The sequence below is a fragment of the Vicugna pacos genome, chromosome 25 (genome assembly GCF_048564905.1).
Source record: "Vicugna pacos chromosome 25, VicPac4, whole genome shotgun sequence".
Lineage (NCBI taxonomy): Eukaryota > Metazoa > Chordata > Mammalia > Artiodactyla > Camelidae > Vicugna > Vicugna pacos.
Genome location: NC_133011.1, coordinates 11,496,259 through 11,517,320, shown reverse-complemented (window position 1 = coordinate 11,517,320; position 21,062 = coordinate 11,496,259). Strand labels below are relative to the sequence as shown.

At 47.2% G+C, this 21,062-nt stretch overlaps 1 protein-coding gene and 1 long non-coding RNA gene across 2 annotated transcripts; one reads left to right on the top strand and one right to left on the bottom strand.

Moving 5' to 3' along the window:
* Positions 1–1,188: 1,188 nt before the first annotated feature.
* Positions 1,189–5,525, bottom strand: LOC140689207 (uncharacterized). Its single transcript, XR_012064090.1, has 3 exons — positions 5,486–5,525; positions 2,419–2,463; positions 1,189–1,369 (listed from the first exon to the last, which is right to left on the bottom strand). It is a non-coding gene; the product is annotated as an uncharacterized lncRNA (long non-coding RNA).
* Positions 5,526–13,932: 8,407 nt separating this feature from the next.
* On the top strand, positions 13,933–20,417 carry KLF10 (KLF transcription factor 10). Its single transcript, XM_006212165.3, has 4 exons — positions 13,933–14,315; positions 17,303–17,536; positions 17,634–18,546; positions 18,832–20,417. Exons 1-4 carry the CDS (start codon positions 14,280–14,282, stop codon positions 19,089–19,091), a joined length of 1,443 nt encoding a protein of 480 aa, XP_006212227.1. The 5' UTR covers positions 13,933–14,279; the 3' UTR covers positions 19,092–20,417.
* Positions 20,418–21,062: the final 645 nt, after the last annotated feature.

The following is a 21,062-nucleotide window of genomic DNA, read 5'->3' as shown; positions in this document are numbered from 1 at the left end:
TATAGTGTCAGTTTTATTGCTGTTTTCTCTCAAACGCAGCCATAACCCCTGCCCCGGCTCCTTGCTAAGTCCTCTTCCAGCACCCCTGCTCTCCATGCCCTGCACCCACAGTGGGGTTAGCTGGGACATTTAGCGGTGTCCCACACATGACTTTGGGAAGGTCTAAAGCTGTGGACCCACAGGGGCAACCTCCGCAGGCCTTGAGTGCCTTCACTAGGGGAGGAGGGCACCATCCTTCACATTATTACTCTTTCAGGCTGATTCTTTCCCCCAGGGAGATGAGGAAACAGCCGGGCAAAGAAAAACCCTGGAACTCCCAAAGTTGGAAGCATGCTTCAACTTAAAAACCAAGGAGACTAAAAGATAACCTCCCCGCTCTAACACTGTCCACCTGCCTCCCCTATCTGTGCCCTGGGACATGGAGCGAGGCTGCTTCTCCCACTGGATCAAGCATCTTCTACTCCTGAGAGGGAGGAGTTGGCCAGAAGGTGGCTGCTGAAACACAAGTGCCTTCTCTTAAAGAACGTCTGCTTTAGAAAGAGGTCAGTTGTCAAAATGAATTGATTCGGAAGCACAACCCCTGCAGGATCTCAAGCTGTAAGCAGTGGTATGAAGGATGCTTGGGTCAGGCCCTGGAAGTGGAAATAACAACCTTGCAGCCCTTTATCACATTCTTGTTAGCAGGTTTAGGCCTCCTTTATGCAGTTGTCTGGGGGTAAAAAAACAAACAAACGAAAAACAGAAAAACCCCTTTGTTTTGGATGATTATACAAACAATTTTTATAAGTGACTTATTGGCCTGTGTTTAACCTTTATTAGTTGGTCCTAATTTACTTTATTAATCGATGCTCAATTCCAGGAAAAGCACTGGCTCAAGGCTTACAGGCTGCTGGAAAAGTGATGACAGGGTGTAAAGATACAGCAGGAAGATTCTCCTTGCAGTTCAGGTGATCAGGCACTTTAAATATATGAAGGACATCCACACAGAAAAGGAGTTAGATTTGTCTGGGGGTGGGAGCCCCACAATGGCAGAACTGGGATTAGTGGGGTGGAAGCTACAGGAAGACATGTTCACTTGGCACAAGGAAATATTTTTGAACAATTATAATTATTTTAAAATAAAAATGAAGTGCCCCAGGAGGTGCCGAGCACCTGAGCACTGGAAGTATCAAATTAGAGGGCCGAGGGGTCACTTGTCAGGATGCTGGGAGGCATTTGAGCTGATGTCCAAGGAGGTCCAACTCAGGTCGAGGATTCTGTAATGACTACTGGGACTAGAAAGCTATATACACAGAGTTACCTTCTGTCTGGGGTCAGGGAAATGCTTCTCAGACAGGACTAAGGAGAAAGGATTTCCACATGTGAAGACCTGTTACAGAAAACATTATTTCAACAGGTAGCTAACAAAATAGAGCATGCACGTGAACTTAATTACAAAATGGCGATGGTGTTACGCATGTTGGTCACAGCACTGCGGTAAATACTGAGCCAATATAGGAATGTGCTTGGAACAGAGTCTTGATAAGTGTTCAAGATTATTATTAGTATTTAATACATAAAAACTAGCTAGTCAATTTTTTTCTGTGAACACAGTCATAAGATGCTTACAGAAATGACTAGGAATCTATGAAAACTGCCTGTGATTGAGTAGGAGGAGGTAGGTTTTTGAGTTTAGAAACTAAAACTTGGATAATGTGCCCACTTCTCCAATCACAGGAGAGAGTAACATTGTCAGTAATGCCATTCAAATACAAAAACAGGAACTTGTGTTAACTAGCATACACTTTACAGTGTATATGGAGACATACGGCATAAGTATTTATATGTATATTTATAACTACTCTAATTCCTTGAAGTTAGGAAGTTGAGCAGTAAAAATACTCTCTACTAAACCGATAACTTATAAAATTGGTCCCTACTAAAGCATTACTTCTCAGCTAATAATACTCTTCTGTGATAGGGCTTTAAAAGTCCAAGTTAAGTGAAAGATGTTATGATTTATAATTTTGTCAGAAAATGTATGCTGAGAAAAATCACAGGTAACTCATTCTTTAAGAATTAGAGCATATTTGCAATTGTATCTGAGACTTGTTAAATCTAAGAAAACATATTTTAATATCATTTAGTTCATTTTTCAATATGAAGTTCTAATCAGACTTTTGCCCCTACTGACTGCAAAACCGTGATTCTCTGTTTAAGTGAATTCACACTAAATGTCCTTGCCTGGTAGTAATTATCCTCAGATATGGGAAGAGAAAGAGAGTGTGAGCAAGCACCAGCGACCTTTCTCTAGGGTTGCTTAATTCTTTAGCTAAGCAGCAATGGGAGACAAACAGATCCACTGTCCTTTCTTTAAAGTCTTGTGAAATGGAAGGAGAATGACATTTCCTCTTACTAGAGCAGGCTCTAGAAAGTTACCTGGGTTCTTGTACCAGGGTTTTGCTGGAAGAGTCTGTGCGGTGCCTTTGAAGCAGAGAGCAACATTCAGATCAGATTCTTCAAGACACTTCAGAGCTCAAACCTCACCTTTACTTTCGATTACCATTTGAATGGATTCTTAGAATTTCAGAGCTAGGAAACCATTTCAGAAAATGGTCTCTTGGGGTCAAACTTGTGTTTCAGTCAAATCTGAAGGCAACCCCCTCATTTAATAGGTAAGGAAACTGAAGAGAAAGTGAGTAAATGACTTTCCCGAGAGCACACTGGTGATTAACGGCTTGACTGGAACCAAAACCCAAGTCTCCTGAGTCTAGAACTTGGTTCTCAACCTTGGCTGCACACTGGAACCACCCAAGGAACTTCAAATCGGATGTTCCTGATCCTACTGTTCCTACTGACGTCTGGCTCCCACCTCCAGAGATGCTAACTTAACTGATCTTGGGTGCAGCTGGAATGGGCATTTTGAAGCCTTCCCCAGGTGATTCTAACATGCAAACCAAGTTAAGATTCACTGATCTTTCCTAATTTTTGCTTTTACAAAAGGACTTTCCAATATAGTTATTTCTATCCATTTTTCCCTCCCAATTAATCCTACTCCTTCTCTAGTGTTGCCATATCCCAATAATTATATTAAAGCCCAATGCCAGAAAAGGTGGGCCTGTGTGACCACAGGCAGCAGCTGGTGAGCGGAGGAGGGTGGGAGGGCTGAGGACAGGGTGGGCTGATTCAGAAGGTGTAGAAAACCGCAGAGCAGCGGGCACCTAGTCCACCCAGCCTTCTTGCACTGGACAGATGGATTTCAAAGCCGAATGTACCAGGGAACCAATGCCACACACCCAAATTTAAGTTTCAATATTCTCCATATGCTCGGGTTTTGAATTCTTTCCTGGAGCAGCAGGCAGCAGAAACCAACCACCTCGAGTCCCAGCAGACAACAAATGTCTTTTGGAACTGAAAACTGCCGGCTGCCGTGGTGATGGGAGCATGAAGCCAGGCCCTGGACCAACCCATTTCACCACCTATTTGTTCTTCCCTCAGCTGTGAGAGGGTCTTTTCAATGCAGTTAGTTGGGTGTGTAAAAATGAATGTTGGATCCTGTCCTAGAAGGGAAGCGGTGAAAAAGTAAATTTAAAAATTAATCTTTCCTTTTGAAAAAAGTCATCATTACAAAGAGAAAAGCCTGTTCCAGAAGCCCATGCCCTCATGCTGGGCTTGTATCCACATGGGTCTTAACAAAGAGGGAACTCACCCCACCCCCAGGGGTACCGTTATCAGGGCCTCAAATCTCGCAAGAAGTTCTGGCCCCACCTCCTGGAGAATGTGCCAATCAGAGCAGGCCGCTGTAGTCCGAATTAGACTGGAGGACTCTCATGATGCTCTGGCACGGGGCAGACACTTCCTCCCAGGCAGATAATGGAGTGGAGCTCCATGTTCCCACCACTTGGAAAGTGGAAGTGCAAGCTTTCCCATGAACAACCAGCCCTGCAAACACCCGACCCTGCTGGTCTTGTGCACGCCAGATCTGGCTGCACGGAAGGTAGCTTCTATTTTCCTGAAAGGTGCGAGACCCCAGCTGTGAATACCTACTCCTTTCCTGCAAAGGCTTTCCACCTCAGTGTTTCACACGATTCTCCTTTCCTTCCCAAAGCGTGGGAACCCAAGAGTTCACTTTAATGATGCCCAAGCCCTCTTTTTAGTTTTATGTAACCATTTCTGGAAATACATTGAAGGAAAGGATAGTACTTTATGCCTCTGGACACAAGAGCTGGAGCAACTCTTTCCTTGTTAATTGTGTATTAATTTTGTGGCCTATTCTAGGGCCATAAGACAAAGCACTTTGAAACTACTGTCAATTAAAGTTTTGAATTAGATGTAAACTAGTTAGAGGCCAGGTTGTTCCACTGTTTGGTTTAGGGGGCTGGGGAATCCATTTCTAAAACATTGTTAAAGAGGGACTTCTTATGTGATTAATTTTGGGCAGTGGATGCAGGCAAATAAGGTTCCCACTCTCAATTTGCTTACAGTCTAATGGAGAACAGAAATACTTGGATTATAGATGACTCTGCTGTGTGGTGTGTCCTACAGGAGAGAGATCCTCAACTGAGTGACTTCCTTAGGTTCTCTGTCAAATCAGTGGTGTCACCAAAGCTGGGGAAAGCAAACCCCCTGATCTCACATATCGTAACACATCTTTGGATAACATTGTCCACACTACATTGAGACCCAGCTCCTGTCTGCTAGGGACGTATTGAAGGTGAGTGTAGCAAGAAGCCAAAATGAAAAGAAGTTGACTGCAGCCAAAAAGACATCAAAGAGAGGAAGTCCATGATCTGTGGTGAAGCAGCAGTGAGGAAGATGGCACCGGAAACGGGGAGTTAAATTTGGGTTAGGTCATGTAGGGTTGGATTGTGAAGGCTCTTATGCATCTGATAGAGGAAAGTTTGGTGGAGGGGAGGTTGTTTTGCTTTTATCTTTTTTTCCCCATGTGAAGAAATTTGAATGAAAAACTCAAATTTTCAAGCACGTCATCATGTAGGCACATAGTGCAAGGTTCTCTTATTTTACTTTTTACCTCTAAACCCTAATTATATTCTTTTTGTTCCCATAACACTTACTCTGATATGTTCAATATATCTTTAGATCTGCAAGCATACCTTTTCCCAAAGTATTATTACTTTTATGTGGCTGTGTCTTTACAGAAATGATAATGTGCTATAAATCTTGTTCTAATTCCTGTGTTTTTCCCTCAGTGCTAGGTTTCTAAGATCCATCAGTGATGCTATGTACATCTGGTTGGCATTTCTTACTGCTATTTAGTTTTTAACAGTGCACATCTGCCAAATTTTACTAATAACCCCTTTCTCTAATGATAGGCACCTAGGCTGCCTCCAACATCCAGCTATCTCGAGAAACCCCATAATAAACATCCTTGTGGACCTGTGAGAGAATTTCCTTGTAGTATATATTCTAGAGTTTTTCAACAGGTCATAGGACAGTCCCTGCCTAATCTCAACAATGGCCAGATTGCTTTTCTGAGAGATGGTACCTTCTGTGAGAGTTGACAGTCCCTCCTCCGACAGTGTCCCAGATTCCATCTTCCACATTCTCAACTGTGCCATTATCTCCCTTCTGATATTGGTCATTCTTAAACATTCTAAGACAGAAGCTTAGAATAGATGCAACAGGTCATAATGAGCTATCTAAAGCTCTTCACCTATGAGTGCCTTGAGAAAGGGAATGCTTTAGAAGAATTGTTTAGGGCTGAATGATTTGACTCGCAAAACAAAAGATGCAGCATATATGCATTCTCTGGGAAGTTCGGGAGATATTTAGCATTACAAATGCAAAATATTTTCTACATATACTTCTTTCTTTGTTCAAATATCCTGTTCAAGAATTGTTCCCACTCCCTCTGTTGGGTTAGTTTGTGCTGATCTGGCCTGAAGCATGCTTTGACTTGGTCATGGCCAGTCTTCACCATGGCCAGCAGCGGTAGGCAGGGAAGGGGAGGTGGGGCTACAGGACCAGAATATCTTGCTGAGCAGAATCCTGGCCACACTTGATAAGTTGTACCTCCCTCCCTATCTTCAGCTGTCATCCTCCTTGTGTGAGAGGATTGGACAGAATATTAAAGCAACACTAAGTAATAACAAGGAACATTTGTAGAGTACTCGCTACTCAAAGAATGGTCCTCAGATCAGCAGCTTAGATATTACCTGGGATGCTGCTTGTTAGAAATGGAGAATTTTGGTGCCTACCCCAGTCCTACTGAATCAGAGTCTGCCTTTAGCAAGATTCCCCAAGGGATTCTATACTCTTCAGGGTTTGAAAAGCACTGCTTCAGTCTTAGCCAAAAATTTTCACATGGATTGTGGTATTTAAACTTTTTCCAACACTCTGATCTCCTTGGGTATAGATATTATGTAACTCCCATGTTACAGTTGAGGAAACTGAGGTTGGGCAGGTTAAAGTGACTAGCCCAAAGATACCCAGAAGAGCCAGTGCAGCCAGATTCTCAGACTCTGCCACTGCTTCTCAAGGTCATACTTTATTTATATTCCCGTCTCTCCATGTTCCATGTTTCCTCATTCCAAAAACACCCAGGAAGAGCTCATTTCAGAGCCAAACAAAAGCGAACTGGTGGTGAAGCTTCCGAGTCTCGTGGTCCTTGGGAGGCAAATTGCCTGCTGAGACCAAGAAGCACTCACTGCTGTTCAACCTCCATCTTCCTGCTTCACTGCAACTTCGAATTAGGAGGGGCAGCTAGATCTTCACTGAGTGTGAGGTGGTGGAGGTCTTAGTGGGTCCCTCCCCTGAGTGAAGTCTACCAGGTTTCATTTTTCCTTCTTAAAGACAGGTTAAACAGGGGTGCTTAATCTGGAGTTCCTCAGACCCTCCACCCCCAACCAAGACATTTGTGGACAGAATTCAGGAGTCTGCGAACTTAGCATTTTCTTCACTAAAACTACATGGAGGAAACACAACCAAGTAGCATCAGCAGGGCCTGTGACTGATGGAATCACTAATAGAATCACAGATATTTCCAAATCGAATTGCAACTGTTACACATTTCAAAGTCTCTTTTATCCTCATCATGACTTCAGTATTACTTCGGTTATTAGACTTACACTAGACCCTGTTACTGAGCGTGCTCATAAAAGGCACTATATTGCTAAATTATAATTTTTAAATATTTTGATAGCTGTATATCAATATAATGGTTTCCTTTCTAATCTTACGAGTTTCATTTTATGAACTTAAAGACATTATTCTGAGAAGGAGCTCCTAGGCTTTATTAAACTGTAAAAGGACCATGTCAGATTCTGGATGCTTTATCACATCTTCCAGTCTGTTTTTGGCCAGTTGGGTCACCCCCTATATTTGTTTGATATCTGTTATTGATAGCAACATAGCACTTAAAACCGAAAGGGCCTACATATTTGCTTCCTGGAGTGAAATGAAGGACTTCCTGAGAAGACTATATGCCAGTGCAGTCAGGCTTCATGGAAGTGGTGGTTGAAGAACCTCAGGGGAGAACATTTATGACCCTTGCCCTTCTTCTAGAAGATCTCAACTTTCAGATTTCAGGTAACAATGCCAACAGAGGGACCATTAACCGCAGCTTTCTCTGGTGCTTACCCTCCTGCAGGTGTGTGTTATAATCTTGATTATAATTCACAAGGAAGCTGGAAGACGTCTGGCCTTTGAAAAGGAACACCTCTCCTTCCGTAGCCATGACACTAGACAAGATTGCCAGGATTCTGAAGTCTGAAGAGATGAAAGTTAGTAACTGGCACTATCCAGAGAAAATGGAAGCTCATACTTGTAAGTAAGCTGTAAGAACTCTGGCATTATTGATGTGCAGAGAGATGTCCATGATTAAGTTAATAAGCAAAAAAGCAGATTACAGAGTAGCATATTTTATTATAGAGAGAGGAGGGGAAGTGAGAAGGCAGGGCAGAGAAAAAGAGTCTGAAAAATATATAACAAATGTTAATAGTGGTTAATTCTGGGTAGTGGGATTACAGGAGATTGTCTTTTTATTCTTGTATTTTTTTTATGATCAGCACATACAACTTTTGTTAAAAAAAAACCAACTTGGGGCAATAAGGCCATTTTCATTTTGTAAGACTTAGAATGTTTCACAGCTTTATTTTACTGCTAGTTGGAACCTTGCAGAACCTCATAACCACTTAACTAGCTTCACACTTCTTGGGAAGATAAAAAAGAGCAGAATGGAGAGTAGAAAAATTTAATTCTTTACCAAAAAAATCCTAATGTAAAGTGTTATAATAAACCATGGACTTTATATAACGGGTTATACTAGGCCCCCATATTCCTAGTGAACCAGGCAACAGCTGGTGCATAGCAGGCACTGGATCAAGGTGAAATCCTTTCCTTCCTAGTACACGTTCATTTCCATCTCAGAGCGCTAGGTAGAGTGCTGGGGGCTGGGGTAGGAGCAGGAGTGGGGTCCTGGGAAGAAGGTTCTTCCAGATCCACATATTTCCTACTTCTCCAGTTAAAACAAAAATTAATTCTTATTCCAATTTTTCTAATCAGTTTTTCTAGTCCTGCTTCCTGGGGCTTTCTCTCAGCTGGTTTGCTCCATTTATTGTTCATGAGTCTGTGGGTCAGAAATTCAAGTAGAGCCTCTTTCTTCCCTAGGCTGTGTCAGCTAGACCTGCTCGACTGGGCTGGAGGAGCCCAGGTGGCCCTGCTGTGGAGTCTTGCCCCTGGCTGTCAGTTGGAGGCCTTGGTCTCCACGTGGTCATTCTTCTTTCAGAGGTTCTCTCGTTATTCAGTAGGTTAGCCTAGTCTAAGCTCCTCTGCCTAGTGGCTGATTTCCAAGAGAGTGAAAAATGGGAAACTTCAAAGTCTTCTTAAAACCGGGGCACGAAGTCCCACAGCACCGTCCAGGCTTCTGTTAGCCAAAGCCAGTCATGAGTCACAGGGCCAGCCTAGAATCAAGGGTTGGGGAAGCAGACTTCACCTCTTGATGCAGGAATGGCAAAGTCAAATTGGAAAAGATTTTGTGGAATGGGAGGGGTTTGTGACCATCTTTAGAAACAATCTACTCAACATAAAGAGTTCAACATTTTTTAAAATTTTAGTGAGCTTAAAAACCATAGTAATTAATATGACAAAAATAACAATAATATTCACCAGTCAGAGGGGATAATTATTTTTCCTAATCTGCTCGACACTTTTAGTTTCTGAATCAGCCCTTGTTTGCCTCTCATCTCCACCTTATGTCACATTAGGCTGAGAAATCAGAAGCGTGCATATCTGAAAGAAGTCCTTGCATGTCCTCTTGGCCAATATTTCACCTGGTGGCTGTTCCCTCTTAGTCTCTTTCCTGTGCCTGTAATTCACCACCCTCAATTCTCTCATTTCTTGTTTCTTATTCTTCCTAGAGGATTTCATCCATCCCCTGGTTTCAGCTGCCACCTATGCCCTGATAACTCCCAAATTTTAATCTCCAGCCCAGATCCTTCTCTCCCGGGCTCTATACCTGAAATTCTAACTGCCTCCTGGACATCTCTGTTTGGATGTCCCTCAAGGAACCTCACCTTTACATGTTCTAAGTCAAGTTTGGCATTTTCTTCCTCTCCATCAAAACTTACTACCTCCCTATGGTCCCTTTCTTGGCATGTCCTGTTTTGGGCCTGTTTCATCCAGTGAATCAAGCCAGAAACCTGGCAGTCCTCCTTCACACCTCTTCTTCCTCAGGCCAACATCCAATAAATTACTAAATCCTACTGGTTCTTGGTGTCTCCACCTTTCTGCGCCTGCCACCATTTCCTTCATTTAAGCCACTATCGTCTTTGCTGCCTACATTGCTACAAAAGCCTTCTCACTGCTATTAGACCCCCATCCTCTCTAGTCCACTCTCCAAACTGGGTCAGGAAGAATTTTCTATACCATCATTGCTAAAACCTGTTAATAGGTCCCCATTGTCCTCAAGATAAAAGTTCCATGTCTCCAATCCTTAGCAGGGCACACAAAGGCCCTTTATGTTTGGAGCTGCTTCCCTTAACACACTAAGCTTCTCATCCTAACTCTCACAAACTTGTGATCCAGACAATTCAGAGCATCCTGAATCCCTACTGCTCTCCCTACTTTCTGCCTCCACCCCTCCTCTCCTCCAGGTTAGAGATCAACTGGGGGAGCCTTCCCTCAGCCCTTCCTCCCTTGCCCACCTAGGACACTGGGCTCACCCTTTTCCAAGCACTTACCACACTGAAGTAATGGCTGGCTCACTTATTTATTTCTTTCACTATACTAGAAGTTCCTGCAACACAGAGGCTGTGTCTTTTTATGGTTGTTCCTCAGTGTTCAGCTAGTGCCTGGCATATTGTGAGGCAATGAATGGTGTTAATACCCACTGACTGTAAGGAGCAAAGAGAAGATGGCTAGAGGGTACGGTGTGTTTTAATGTCCATATAACTGAGGGATCTTTACACATCAGCACCCCACTTCCCCCCTCCCCCGGCCCCTTCCTTCATTTTTCTGACTGAAGGAGAAATCAGCACCAGTAGCAGGAGAGGCCAACATCTAGCCCAAGTACTGCTTACTGTTACCCAGGACTTTCTTTTACTCATGCCTAAGATGACGGCTTTCCATTACTGGTCCTGTGATGATATAAGCTAAGGGAAAGGTACGGATGGAAGGATCCATACTTCTACCTAGGCAGTTGTCCACGTTCTGCCTGTGACCTCAGTGAGCCTTCACAGACAGCCTACAATTTTATTTTCTCCTTTAAAAGTTGTGACTGCCTAATATGGAACAGACACTGGTCCACAAAGATAATCATGACACGGCCACCATCTTGAAGGAGCTCAAATCTGGGCAGAGCATGGGCAAGATTTAGTACTGTAAAATACTTTGTGCCATAAGTTGTAGTATGTACTCTGCTCCCAGCACTGAGGTATGGACAAAGTGTGATGGGAGCAGAGAACAATTTATTCATCTTGGAGTTATCAAGGAAGGCTTCAACAAGGTGGAAATGGAGCAAAGGAAGGCAAAGGAGTCTCACAAGACTAAAAATGTACATTTTTTCCCAAGATGCCACGGCCCCCGGTTGCACTTTAAAGACAATCCAAATTTCATACAGAGGCCTATACATTCCTCAGTAGTCTGGCTCCTCCTGCCTCACTCTCCAAGCCTGTCCCCTCCCACCTTGCCTGGTACCCGCTATACCTCCTGCCACACTGCACCACACAGGACAAGCTCCTTCTTGCTGTATGACTCTGCCATAGCTGTTCCCTCTACTCAGGTGAGCTCTCCCTTGAGCTTCCTATCCTTTCATTAGGCTTCAGCTTCTCCTCCTCAAAGCAGGCTTCTTATCTCTCAAGGCAAACCAGCTACCCATATTCATAGGCACAGACATATCACCCTATTGCAATTCTATGCACTGAGGTTAACTTGCTTTCATAAGTGTATGTATGTGTAGTCTACTCGTCTTTGTCTTCCCGTCCAAGCCTTTTGAGAGCAGGGATCTGGCCTGTCTTATTCATTGCTGTTGTCCCAGTGCCTACAACACATAGTAGTTGCTCAACAAATATTTGTTGAATGGAGTAGATAAATGAACAGTGTTTATTCAATGAGGATGTGGCTGTGGGCAAGGGTATGTCTGGATGGGAGATGAGGTTGGGAGGGTGGGGAGAGTTGGAGGCAGATCTCATATGGCTCTGAATGGAATGCCCTTTTATCTCCCAGGCAACAGGAGCAAAGGATCATTTTTAAGTACGGAGTGTTATGATTCAATCATGACTTTAAAAAAACACCCACTCTGGTTTCAGTGTGGAGAGTTTGGCACTGGAAGTGCCAGCTGGGTTTGGGGTGAGGGTTGGGTGAGGAGAGTGCAGATTGTTTGATCCAAGCAAGAGTTGATGACAGACTGACCTAGAGTGATATTTGAGGGATACAAATGGAAAGTGAGGGAAGAGAGACATTTCTATGGCAAACCTGCTGGGACCTGGGGACCAAATGGATCCAGGGCTTTGGGAGAGAAGGTGAAGGCTGGATGGGAGATGAAGAGCCCATATGGGAAGGAGTGAAAACAAGGATTTTAGTTTTGGTTACATTGAGTCTGAGGTGCCTGGGGAACATCTTTCTCTGAATCTCTAGGAATTGTGCCACATTCTTCCTCCTACCCCTTTTCTCTTTTCTTTCCTGTTTTGAATCACTCCCACAAGCCATAAATGCTCCCTGCTTCTCAGGGTGTTGGGGCACCATGCCAGCAGGCCCCACATTCCTGAGGAAGGGACCCGGTTCAGACCTGGAGGGCTGGCTGTGGCCACCCGAGGTGGGCGGCTCCCTGACAGGAAGGAAGGCTGGCTTGCCGGCTGGGCACAGACAGGAGCTTCCTCTGCTGCAGCAGGTGCCCAGGGCCAGCTGCTCCGGTACCCTCAGGCTCAGATCAACAGGATGGGACAGCCCAGGCGGAAGGAAGCCCGAAGGGAGGGACACCCGTGCAGACAGAAGCCGGGGTATGGGATGGAGGGGGAGACAGGAAGAGCTGCCGGGCCACTGAGCTGGCGCCGCTCCAGGAGATTCAAGAGAGGCAGTGACAGGAAACCATTCAGTCCTCTTCCCCTCCCGCGGTGGGCGTCTCTCTGGCCCTGGTTAATCGTATTTATTTTTACTATTACTGTTGTTGACTAGTCTGGGCCTTAGATATATCAGAAGGAAACATCATATGTTAATAGATTTGGCCGTTTCTAAAATAGTTAATTCCCTTTCTATACTTATTTTGTGATTTGGGGAAAAGAAAGGACACTAGCATTAGCTTTTCAGTTACACAGAGAAGTGAGACAGCTCGCTGAAGGGGCAGTGATTTCTGCTATGGGTTCAGCATACCCAAAGGAGATAAAATCCCCAGTTAGCTTCAAGCCGCGTTATCGCTGTCCTCCTCTCCAACAACAGTTGCTGTGAACGGGCACCAAATGGCCAAAAGGGAGCAAATGGGGAGCCAAAGCAGAGCCATGGGCTCACGATCCGGAGTTCCCAGACCGCCTCCGACCAGCCACTGGGCCGGAGATGAGGATTGTGGGGGAGTGGCGGGGGAGTCGTTGTGACTGAGTTGGCGGGAATTCCCGCAGCAACCCACCCCTAGGGTGCCACAGCTGGCGCCTGGCGACCCTAGAGGACCCCGCCCACCACCCCATCCCCACCAGCAGTTTCCAGGCAGGGCGTTTTCGGAGGCCTTGGCCCGGGTGGATGTAAGGGTGGGGTCTACTTTGAAACCGCTTGTAGACTACAAATTAAACTTTACACGGAGCTCAAAACTGGATTCTGCAACCGAACGTCGGCGCCACATAAAGATAAAAAAACTGGTCTATGGCTCCCCATCACCCCATTGGTCGAGTTCTCGGGGCTTCCCGCAGTCCCCACACCCTTCTCTCCACAGCCCTGGAGGAAGGATGGGCGGGGCGGACAGGGGCGGGCACTGCTGCTGGCGGCGCAGATGCAGAGGGCGAACCAGCGCAGGCGGCTCGGGCGTAGGCGAGAGGCGCGGGAGCAGGTGTCGGCTCAGTGACAGGATTCCCTTCCCTCTCCTCTCCGCCCTGGTGCTACCCACGGCTCAGAGAGGCAAAACCCAGCAAATGGTCCAGAAACGCAGCTCAGTCGGTCACCCGGCTCTGCTTTCTTGCCAGACGCGCAAGAGGACGGCTCTTCTAAATGCAAATCTCTTGGCTCGGGACCCTTGGCTTGCAGCCGCCTCCTCCTCCGCCCGGCTACCCGGCGTCCCGCCCACCCCGTGGCGGGCTGAGTCGGGGCCTCGCGCGGAGGGGACGGGGCGGAGCTGGCATCCCTCCCCACCTCCCACGTGGGACCAGCCCTCCGCAGTGCCTGGGCGCGCCGCTGCCGCGCCTCCCGGCTAGGCCCCCGTCCTCGGCACCGCCCCTCCTAGGCCCGGGAGGGGGACCACAGGCAAGGGGTGGGTGAGGGGTGGGGGCGGTGTCACTGAGTCAGGTGGCGGCGGGAGTTCCCTCGGGCTGGGCCGAGGGAACGCGCTGCCGGGGATTGTGTACACGCTCCACTGACACAAGCTTCACGCTGCCGGGCAGCCGCTGATCACGCGTGGCCCCGCGAGCCCATTGGCCGGCGCCTCACACACCTTTGTTGCTGATTGGCCAGCCACAGACTCCGCCCCCGCCCCCGCCCGCGGCGCGGGGCAGGCGGAGCGGCTACCTGAATGGGGAGGGGGCAGACGGCGCGGAGCGCAGCGGCGGCGGGAGCGGCGTCGAGTGTCTCTGGGCGCCCGTCTGTGGCCAGGCAGCCAAGCAGCCTAGCATCCAGTCAGCTTGCCGCCGGCGGCTAGGCAGCCAACCATGCTCAACTTCGGCGCTTCTCTCCAGCAGGCTGCGGTAAGTCACCTGGGGATGCCCCTGTCCTTCCCTGCCTCGCTGCGACCGAGGGTCCCGTGTGAGCGCGAACCCCGAGCCCGTGACATCAGCCACGCCTGAGGACTGGGGCTGCAGCAGAGTCGTGGGAGAGGAGGTGACTTCCCGCCTGCAGACTGGGCATTAGTGAGGGCGTGTGTGTCGCAGAGGAGGTCAGGAGAAGCAGGCTAGGATCTAGAGACGAAGGGAGAGGGGGTCTTTGCTTAAGGTGTAATGAGGGGAAGGGGCAGCTCCGCTGGGAGACTTGAAGCAGGTGAACGGGAGGATGACTGGAGGGGCGGGAAGAGCTAGGAGCGGGCTGCTGCCCTGTCAGCCAGGATAGGAGGTGTGGAAGGAGGAGGGGGGCAAGGGGGCCCACCCTGCCACCGGGCGCCAGGGAGAGATGCCTCCATCTGGATCAGGAATGCGACCCAGGAAGGGAGAGGGCTGCTCTCCCTCTCATTTGAGCATTTGAGGGGTGTCCACAGGTGAGGAGGGGGGCTCCCCATCTCGGGGGTCTGAACGGAGGCTTGCAAGACCTGGGCTGCTCAGCAGATAGCTGGGGGCTGGGGGAGGGGCGCGCGGCGTGGGCGCGGGGGATGGCACGCGGGCCCGGGACCGCCGAGGGAGGACGGAGAACTGCCCCCTCAGACGTGTAGAGGGCACTCCCCATCCCGGGAGCAGGCAGGTGGCCGCCTTCCGAGGACCCTTTGGAGGGGACATGGACCCGCCTCGGCGATGGGAGGGTGGGAAGCGGGACCCAGCAGCCAGGCAGGGAAGGTGGGCGGGGGTAGCCGGTCCGCGAGACGCGGGGGCCGCGTGTAGAGGCGGGAGCCGCAAGCCGTGGGGCTGCGCGTCTGGAGCCGGGGCCTGTTGGGGCTGCACGTCTGGGAACCCGTGGAGGCGCACGGCGGGCGGGGGCCCGAGCTGCCGGAAACCGCGGGGAGGGGGTGCCGCCTCTTAGGGGAGAGTCAGGGTGGTCTAAGATCCCGCGGGCGGCGTGGGCGGGAAGCGCCGAAGGCTCGGCCGGGTCCCCGGGGGCTGCGGTCGGAGGAGGGCGGGGGCCGGGTTTCCGCGGGGACCCGGCTCCTCCTCCGGCAGCTGAGGCGGAGGCCGGGGGCGGGTCGTCAGCGGGTGCGCCCGGGGAGCTTCTCGTCCCCGAGTGACCCAGCCCCGGCCTCCGCCAGGGGCGGGAGCGAGGCCCGGCCCCGCTGTCGGTTCCTAAGGGAACGGCGGCTCGCGGGGAGCTGGAAGGGGCGGGAGCTCCTGGCGCCCGCGGCCCCGCCCCTCCCCGCGGGCTCGGGCGCGCACTGCCGGGCGGTTGGCGGCGGCGCCCTCGGCCCCTCCCCCGGGCCGGCGCGAGGGCGGGGGCCCGCGGGCTCAGGAAGTAGGTGAAAGGTGACGGCGCGGCAATTCCCAGTTCACGTTTCCTGCGCCGCCCGGAGCAGCCGCTGATCACGCTTTGTTCACATGCCTCGCCCCCCTCCTCCTTCTCCTCCGCGCCCCCTCCCTTCGCGGCCCAGCCAATCCCGGCCCGGGCCGCCCGCCCGGCTGGCCAATGGCGGGGGCAGGGACGCGAGGACGTGCGAGCGGCGAGGAATGTTCCCAGTGACTCACCCGCGAGCCTCGTTGAGGTTAGGGCGGCCCCATCCGTCTGTCCCCGCCAGCGAGGATCTCCCCCGCCGTCCGCCCCCGCCCCTCGTCTGCCTCCCCCGCCCGCGCGCCTTCGCCCGCGCTTCCCTTTCCTGCCTCGAGCCCCACTCCCTTTCCTCCCCTCCCCGCTACTCTTCCTGCCCTTCCCAGCTCACGCTCTTCTTCCCTGCTGCCTGCCTTTCCTCTTTTTTTCCTTTGCTTTGGCGTTTTGAGGTTTTTACACATACATGCGCTGTCCATTGCAGCTTACATAAAGGGCGCGCGATTATGCAATTGCATTGTTAGCGATATTTCAAGACCAATGGCTCGTTTTCTTGGGGTTTCAACACGAAAGATTTATGCATCTTTTTAAAACAAGCATTGAGAATAATACCTTGCAACGTAAGCAATGTTCCTTGGTTTTTTTTTTTTTTAACACAATCTCTGCTTTGACCAAAGAATGGGATCACATTAATGGAAAAGGGGAGAGATGGGGTAGTACCACTTTTTAAAAGTGCAGTTTAATGAACTTTAATATGAAGCATTAAATACCTGATAGAAGGAATTGTTCAAACAAATACGAAGCAGGCGCTGTTATTTTTTTTTAACCATCTAGCAGTTCTTTTAAAAATTAAGATTGTTTTAACGATTGCAGGGTACAGTCAGGGTTTTTGCAAATTCTAGTAGAATATTAAATTTTCTGATTATCCTTTTTTTGTGTTACTGCAGTAGCTGATCATAGTTATGCATAGCAAACCGTTGTGTTAAATATAAGATCCAGTGAAAGAGAACACAGTTAAGTTGAAACTCTTCTTTCCAAAGGTCAGACCCATATCATAGGCCACATCTCTGACCACTGCACTTTGCCTTTTTAAAGACAGTTTTGCCCCCCTCCTTTTTTTGCCCCCCATTAGGACCTCATATCTGAAAAGATCTCATACCATATCTTAGCATTTTTTAAAAAATGACTTTTTTGAAAAGCCTTCCCCTAGTTACTTTCCCTGACTCCGGCTGCAGTTGGCCACTCTGGAAAGAATATAAAACTTCTGTTCTAAGCCAAGTGATTCTCTTGTGTTGCAAATACATTGATACCTCCATCCTCGGTCCCCTTAATGGTAATAAGGTCCTGTTTACCTTCCAAGAATGTCTGTATTCGAGCCTAAGTGTGAGAGGAAGAATGAGGAAGATTTTGTCACTATCATCAGAGTGGGGCTGAGAAAAATTATTTCAGATTTGATCTTGAAAAGTTGTGCAAATTATAAAAAAGAAAAAAATTGTGCGTTGCCCTATGTGTCACGTGGATGACATGCTTATAAGCATTTAACCTTTTGTTTTTATAGGAGGAAAGAATCGAAATGATTTCTGAAAGATCAAAAGAGAGTGTGTATTCCTGGAACAAAACTGCAGAGAAAAGTGATTTTGAAGCTGTAGAAGCACTTATGTCAATGAGCTGCAGTTGGAAGTCTGATTTTAAGAAATACATTGAAAACAGACCCGTTACTCCGGTGTCTGATATGTCAGAGGAAGAGAATCTGCTTCCTGGTACACCTGATTTTCATACAATCCCAGCATTTGTAAGTATTGTTTTCAAGATGAATGTAAACGATAGAATTCCTTATAATTTACATAGTGAACTCTACTCTACTCATAGTGTATTTCTCTTCTCTCTAGTGTTTGACTCCACCTTACAGTCCCTCTGACTTTGAACCCTCTCAAGTGTCAAATCTGATGGCACCAGCGCCATCTACTGGACACTTCAAATCATTGTCGGACACTGCCAAGCCTCACATTGCTGCTGCACCTTTCAAAGAGGAGAAGAGCCCAGTACCTGTCCCCAAACTCCCCAAGGCTCAGGCAACCAGTGTGATTCGTCATACAGCTGATGCCCAGCTGTGTAACCACCGATCCTGTCCAGTGAAAGCAGCCAGCATCCTCAATTACCAGGACAATTCTTTTCGAAGAAGAACCCACCTAACTATTGAGGCTGCAAGAAAAAACATACCTTGCGCAGCTGTGTCACCAAACAGATCCAAACGTGAGAGAGACACAGTGGCAGATGTTGATGAGAAAGCAGATGCTGCACTTTATGACTTTTCTGTGCCTTCCTCAGAGACAGTCATCTGTAGATCTCAGCCAGCCCCCGCGTCCCCACAGCAGAAGTCGGTGTTAGTCTCTCCACCTGCAGTATCAACAGGGGGGGTGCCACCTATGCCGGTCATCTGCCAGATGGTTCCCCTCCCTGCGAACAACCCTGTTGTGACGACAGTCGTTCCCAGCACTCCGCCCAGTCAGCCACCAGCTGTCTGCCCGCCTGTTGTATTCATGGGCACCCAGGTGCCCAAAGGCGCCGTGATGTTTGTCGTACCCCAGCCCGTGGTTCAGAACCCAAAGCCTCCAGTGGTGAGCCCAAATGGCACCAGACTCTCTCCCATTGCCCCTGCTCCAGGGTTTTCCCCTTCAGCAGCAAAAGTCACTCCTCAGATGGATTCATCGAGGATAAGAAGTCACATCTGCAGCCACCCAGGATGTGGCAAGACCTACTTTAAAAGTTCTCATCTGAAGGCCCACATGAGAACGCATACAGGTACCAACCATTTCTTGTTTATGTCATAGAAATTCAGATGATGATTTTTTTGGCAATGATCACAAATATAAACCAAGCATGTTAAGAACTTGCTAATTCAGTGGGTGATATTTGCTAGTACAAGTTCCTTTAAAAGACTTCCTCAAGGTGATTTAATTTCTCAAATGATTCTTTAAATGCTAGGTAGGTAGTTACAAGTATTTTTAAGCCTTAAATATAATTCAATACATAACTTACCGTGACTTAATAAATGCATAGTAATGATGATATGAATTTTTGTTTTAGGAGAAAAACCTTTTAGCTGTAGCTGGAAAGGTTGTGAAAGGAGGTTTGCCCGTTCAGATGAACTGTCCAGGCACCGACGAACCCACACAGGCGAGAAGAAATTTGCCTGTCCCATGTGTGACCGGCGGTTCATGAGGAGTGACCATTTGACCAAGCATGCCCGGCGCCATCTGTCAGCCAAGAAGCTACCAAACTGGCAGATGGAAGTGAGCAAGTTAAATGACATTACCCTACCTCCAACCCCTGCTCCCACGCAGTGACAGCTTGGATGGCAAAGAATGAGAACTAACTTTGGTCACAGCCAGGAGCCAGTGGTGATATAAAAATGCTTCCACTGCAAGTCTGTGGCCCTTCAGTGGGGGCTGAAAGCAGAAGCCCCACAGCCCGGAGCGAAGGCCCAGCCTGGGTTAGGTGGCAAGAAGTGCTGCGGCCACAGGCGGGTCGCAGAGTGCAGGACTCATTTCTCATTGCACAGGAGACATGAGAAAGCCTTTATTCCTTTAAATATATTTTGAAGGTTTCAGGTGAGGTCAGCACAGGTAGCACAGATTTTGATTTGTGTGCACAATTTGTTACTTTACTTTCACCATTTATACTTGAGACCAACTTTTCAATGTGATTCTTCTAAAGCACTGGTTTCAAGAGTGTAGAGACTGGAAATAAACATTACGGTACAGAGATGGAGATGTAAAATTGATTTGTATCATCATGAATATTATTATCTTAGCGTTATCTTGTTTACTACTCTTGGTCTTTCCATTCAATTTTGTGGACGTAGTTAAATATATCTAGAACTAGCATTTTTACTCTAGTTGCTGACATTTGGATTTTAGCAGCTGTATATTGCTGAAGAGGTCCCAAAGAATTGGAATCCTCATTAAGTTAATTGCTTTGAAGTGTATCTTCAATTTTTTTTTGCATTTTTTTGAAAGTTTAACAAGTGACTATAACTTGGCATTTTATTATGCTTTGAACTTTAGTTTGCCTGCAGTTTCTTGTGTAGATTTGAAAACTGTATACCAGTATGTTTTCTGTAGACTCTAAAATACACTGCACTTTGTTTAAAAACAAAATTGAAGATGAAAACATATATTGTAAAGAAGGGATGTTAAGGATTTTAGATAACTCCTTGAAAAAGATGGCTTAGGTCATCAGTAAAGTTCCCTTATGAGGATACAACGTGTGCTCTATTGAATTAGAAAGTTAATGCCCATTATTCACAAAGGGACGGATGCCCTGTTAATTTATAGGAGTTTTTTGGGGAACTAGGTAGATAGAAAAATAATTAGTACATTCACTTCTGTTAACAGTATTTCTGTTATATTTTATTGTATAGTGGATGGTATACACAGTGGTGAAACAAAAGTCAGTTGTTTAAAATATATAGTGAAAAATGTCACTGTGTCTTTCCATTTAACATTTTTCTCTATATTGGGTGTAGATTTTTGCCATCAAAACTTTGGACCCTTGGAAAACAAAAGGATTTTCTTTTAATAAAAAAAATTCTTGTGATTTACAATTTGCACAATATTTCTTTTGTTGTACTTTATATCTTGTTTACAATAAAGAATTTCTTTTGGTATATATGTAATTGGTCAATTGTATTTGTTGAAAACCATCCTCACTCTAACCTTGACATTGATCACTTGTGCTATCCAAAGACTTGCCATCTGAATTTCTCTAAGGGCCACCTTCAAATTTAGAGCTGTAGGAATATATCTTTAACATGAATAATCGATTTAGAGAGTATGCAAAGGATGGCCAGATATCTACCTGCATATTCATTGAGATAATGTGCGAGCCTGCCTATTCTGAGAAAGCAATATATTTTAGTTTTTAAACATTTTTGTACATTTTGATTATTTGAGATTGAAATATAGCTCTGGCTCTCAGCAAAGCCTTGTTAAGTAGCACTGAGTTAAAGGAAATGCCACAGTGAGCAATTACAAGCAATGAGACTGCTGTGAAGTAAAAAGAAGCCTGACCTATTAAATAAGAGAGTAAATTGCTCACCTCTGGAAGTTGGATTAACTCAGACCATTAAGTGATACCTTGAATGCAATAAACATACTGGTACTTGAGCTGCGTCAAAGCTAACCCACCTCTGAAGAGAAACACTTGCTAGTCACTTGTCAGTAGAAAGAACTAGGAGCTGTAAGTGCTACTTGGTGTATCGCGTATAATTTTAGAGACTCGTATTTTGGCTTGCTCCGAGGTCGCCTCGTCATGAG

Excerpts from the sequence above, each read along its gene's own strand:
- KLF10 (XM_006212165.3), top strand. The coding sequence starts at position 14,280 with ATGCTCAACTTCGGCGCTTCTCTCCAGCAGGCTGCG. Across the intron at positions 14,316-17,302 it reads CTTCTCTCCAGCAGGCTGCG|GAGGAAAGAATCGAAATGAT; the intron begins GTAAGTCACCTG and ends TTGTTTTTATAG. Across the intron at positions 18,547-18,831 it reads CCACATGAGAACGCATACAG|GAGAAAAACCTTTTAGCTGT; the intron begins GTACCAACCATT and ends TTTTTGTTTTAG.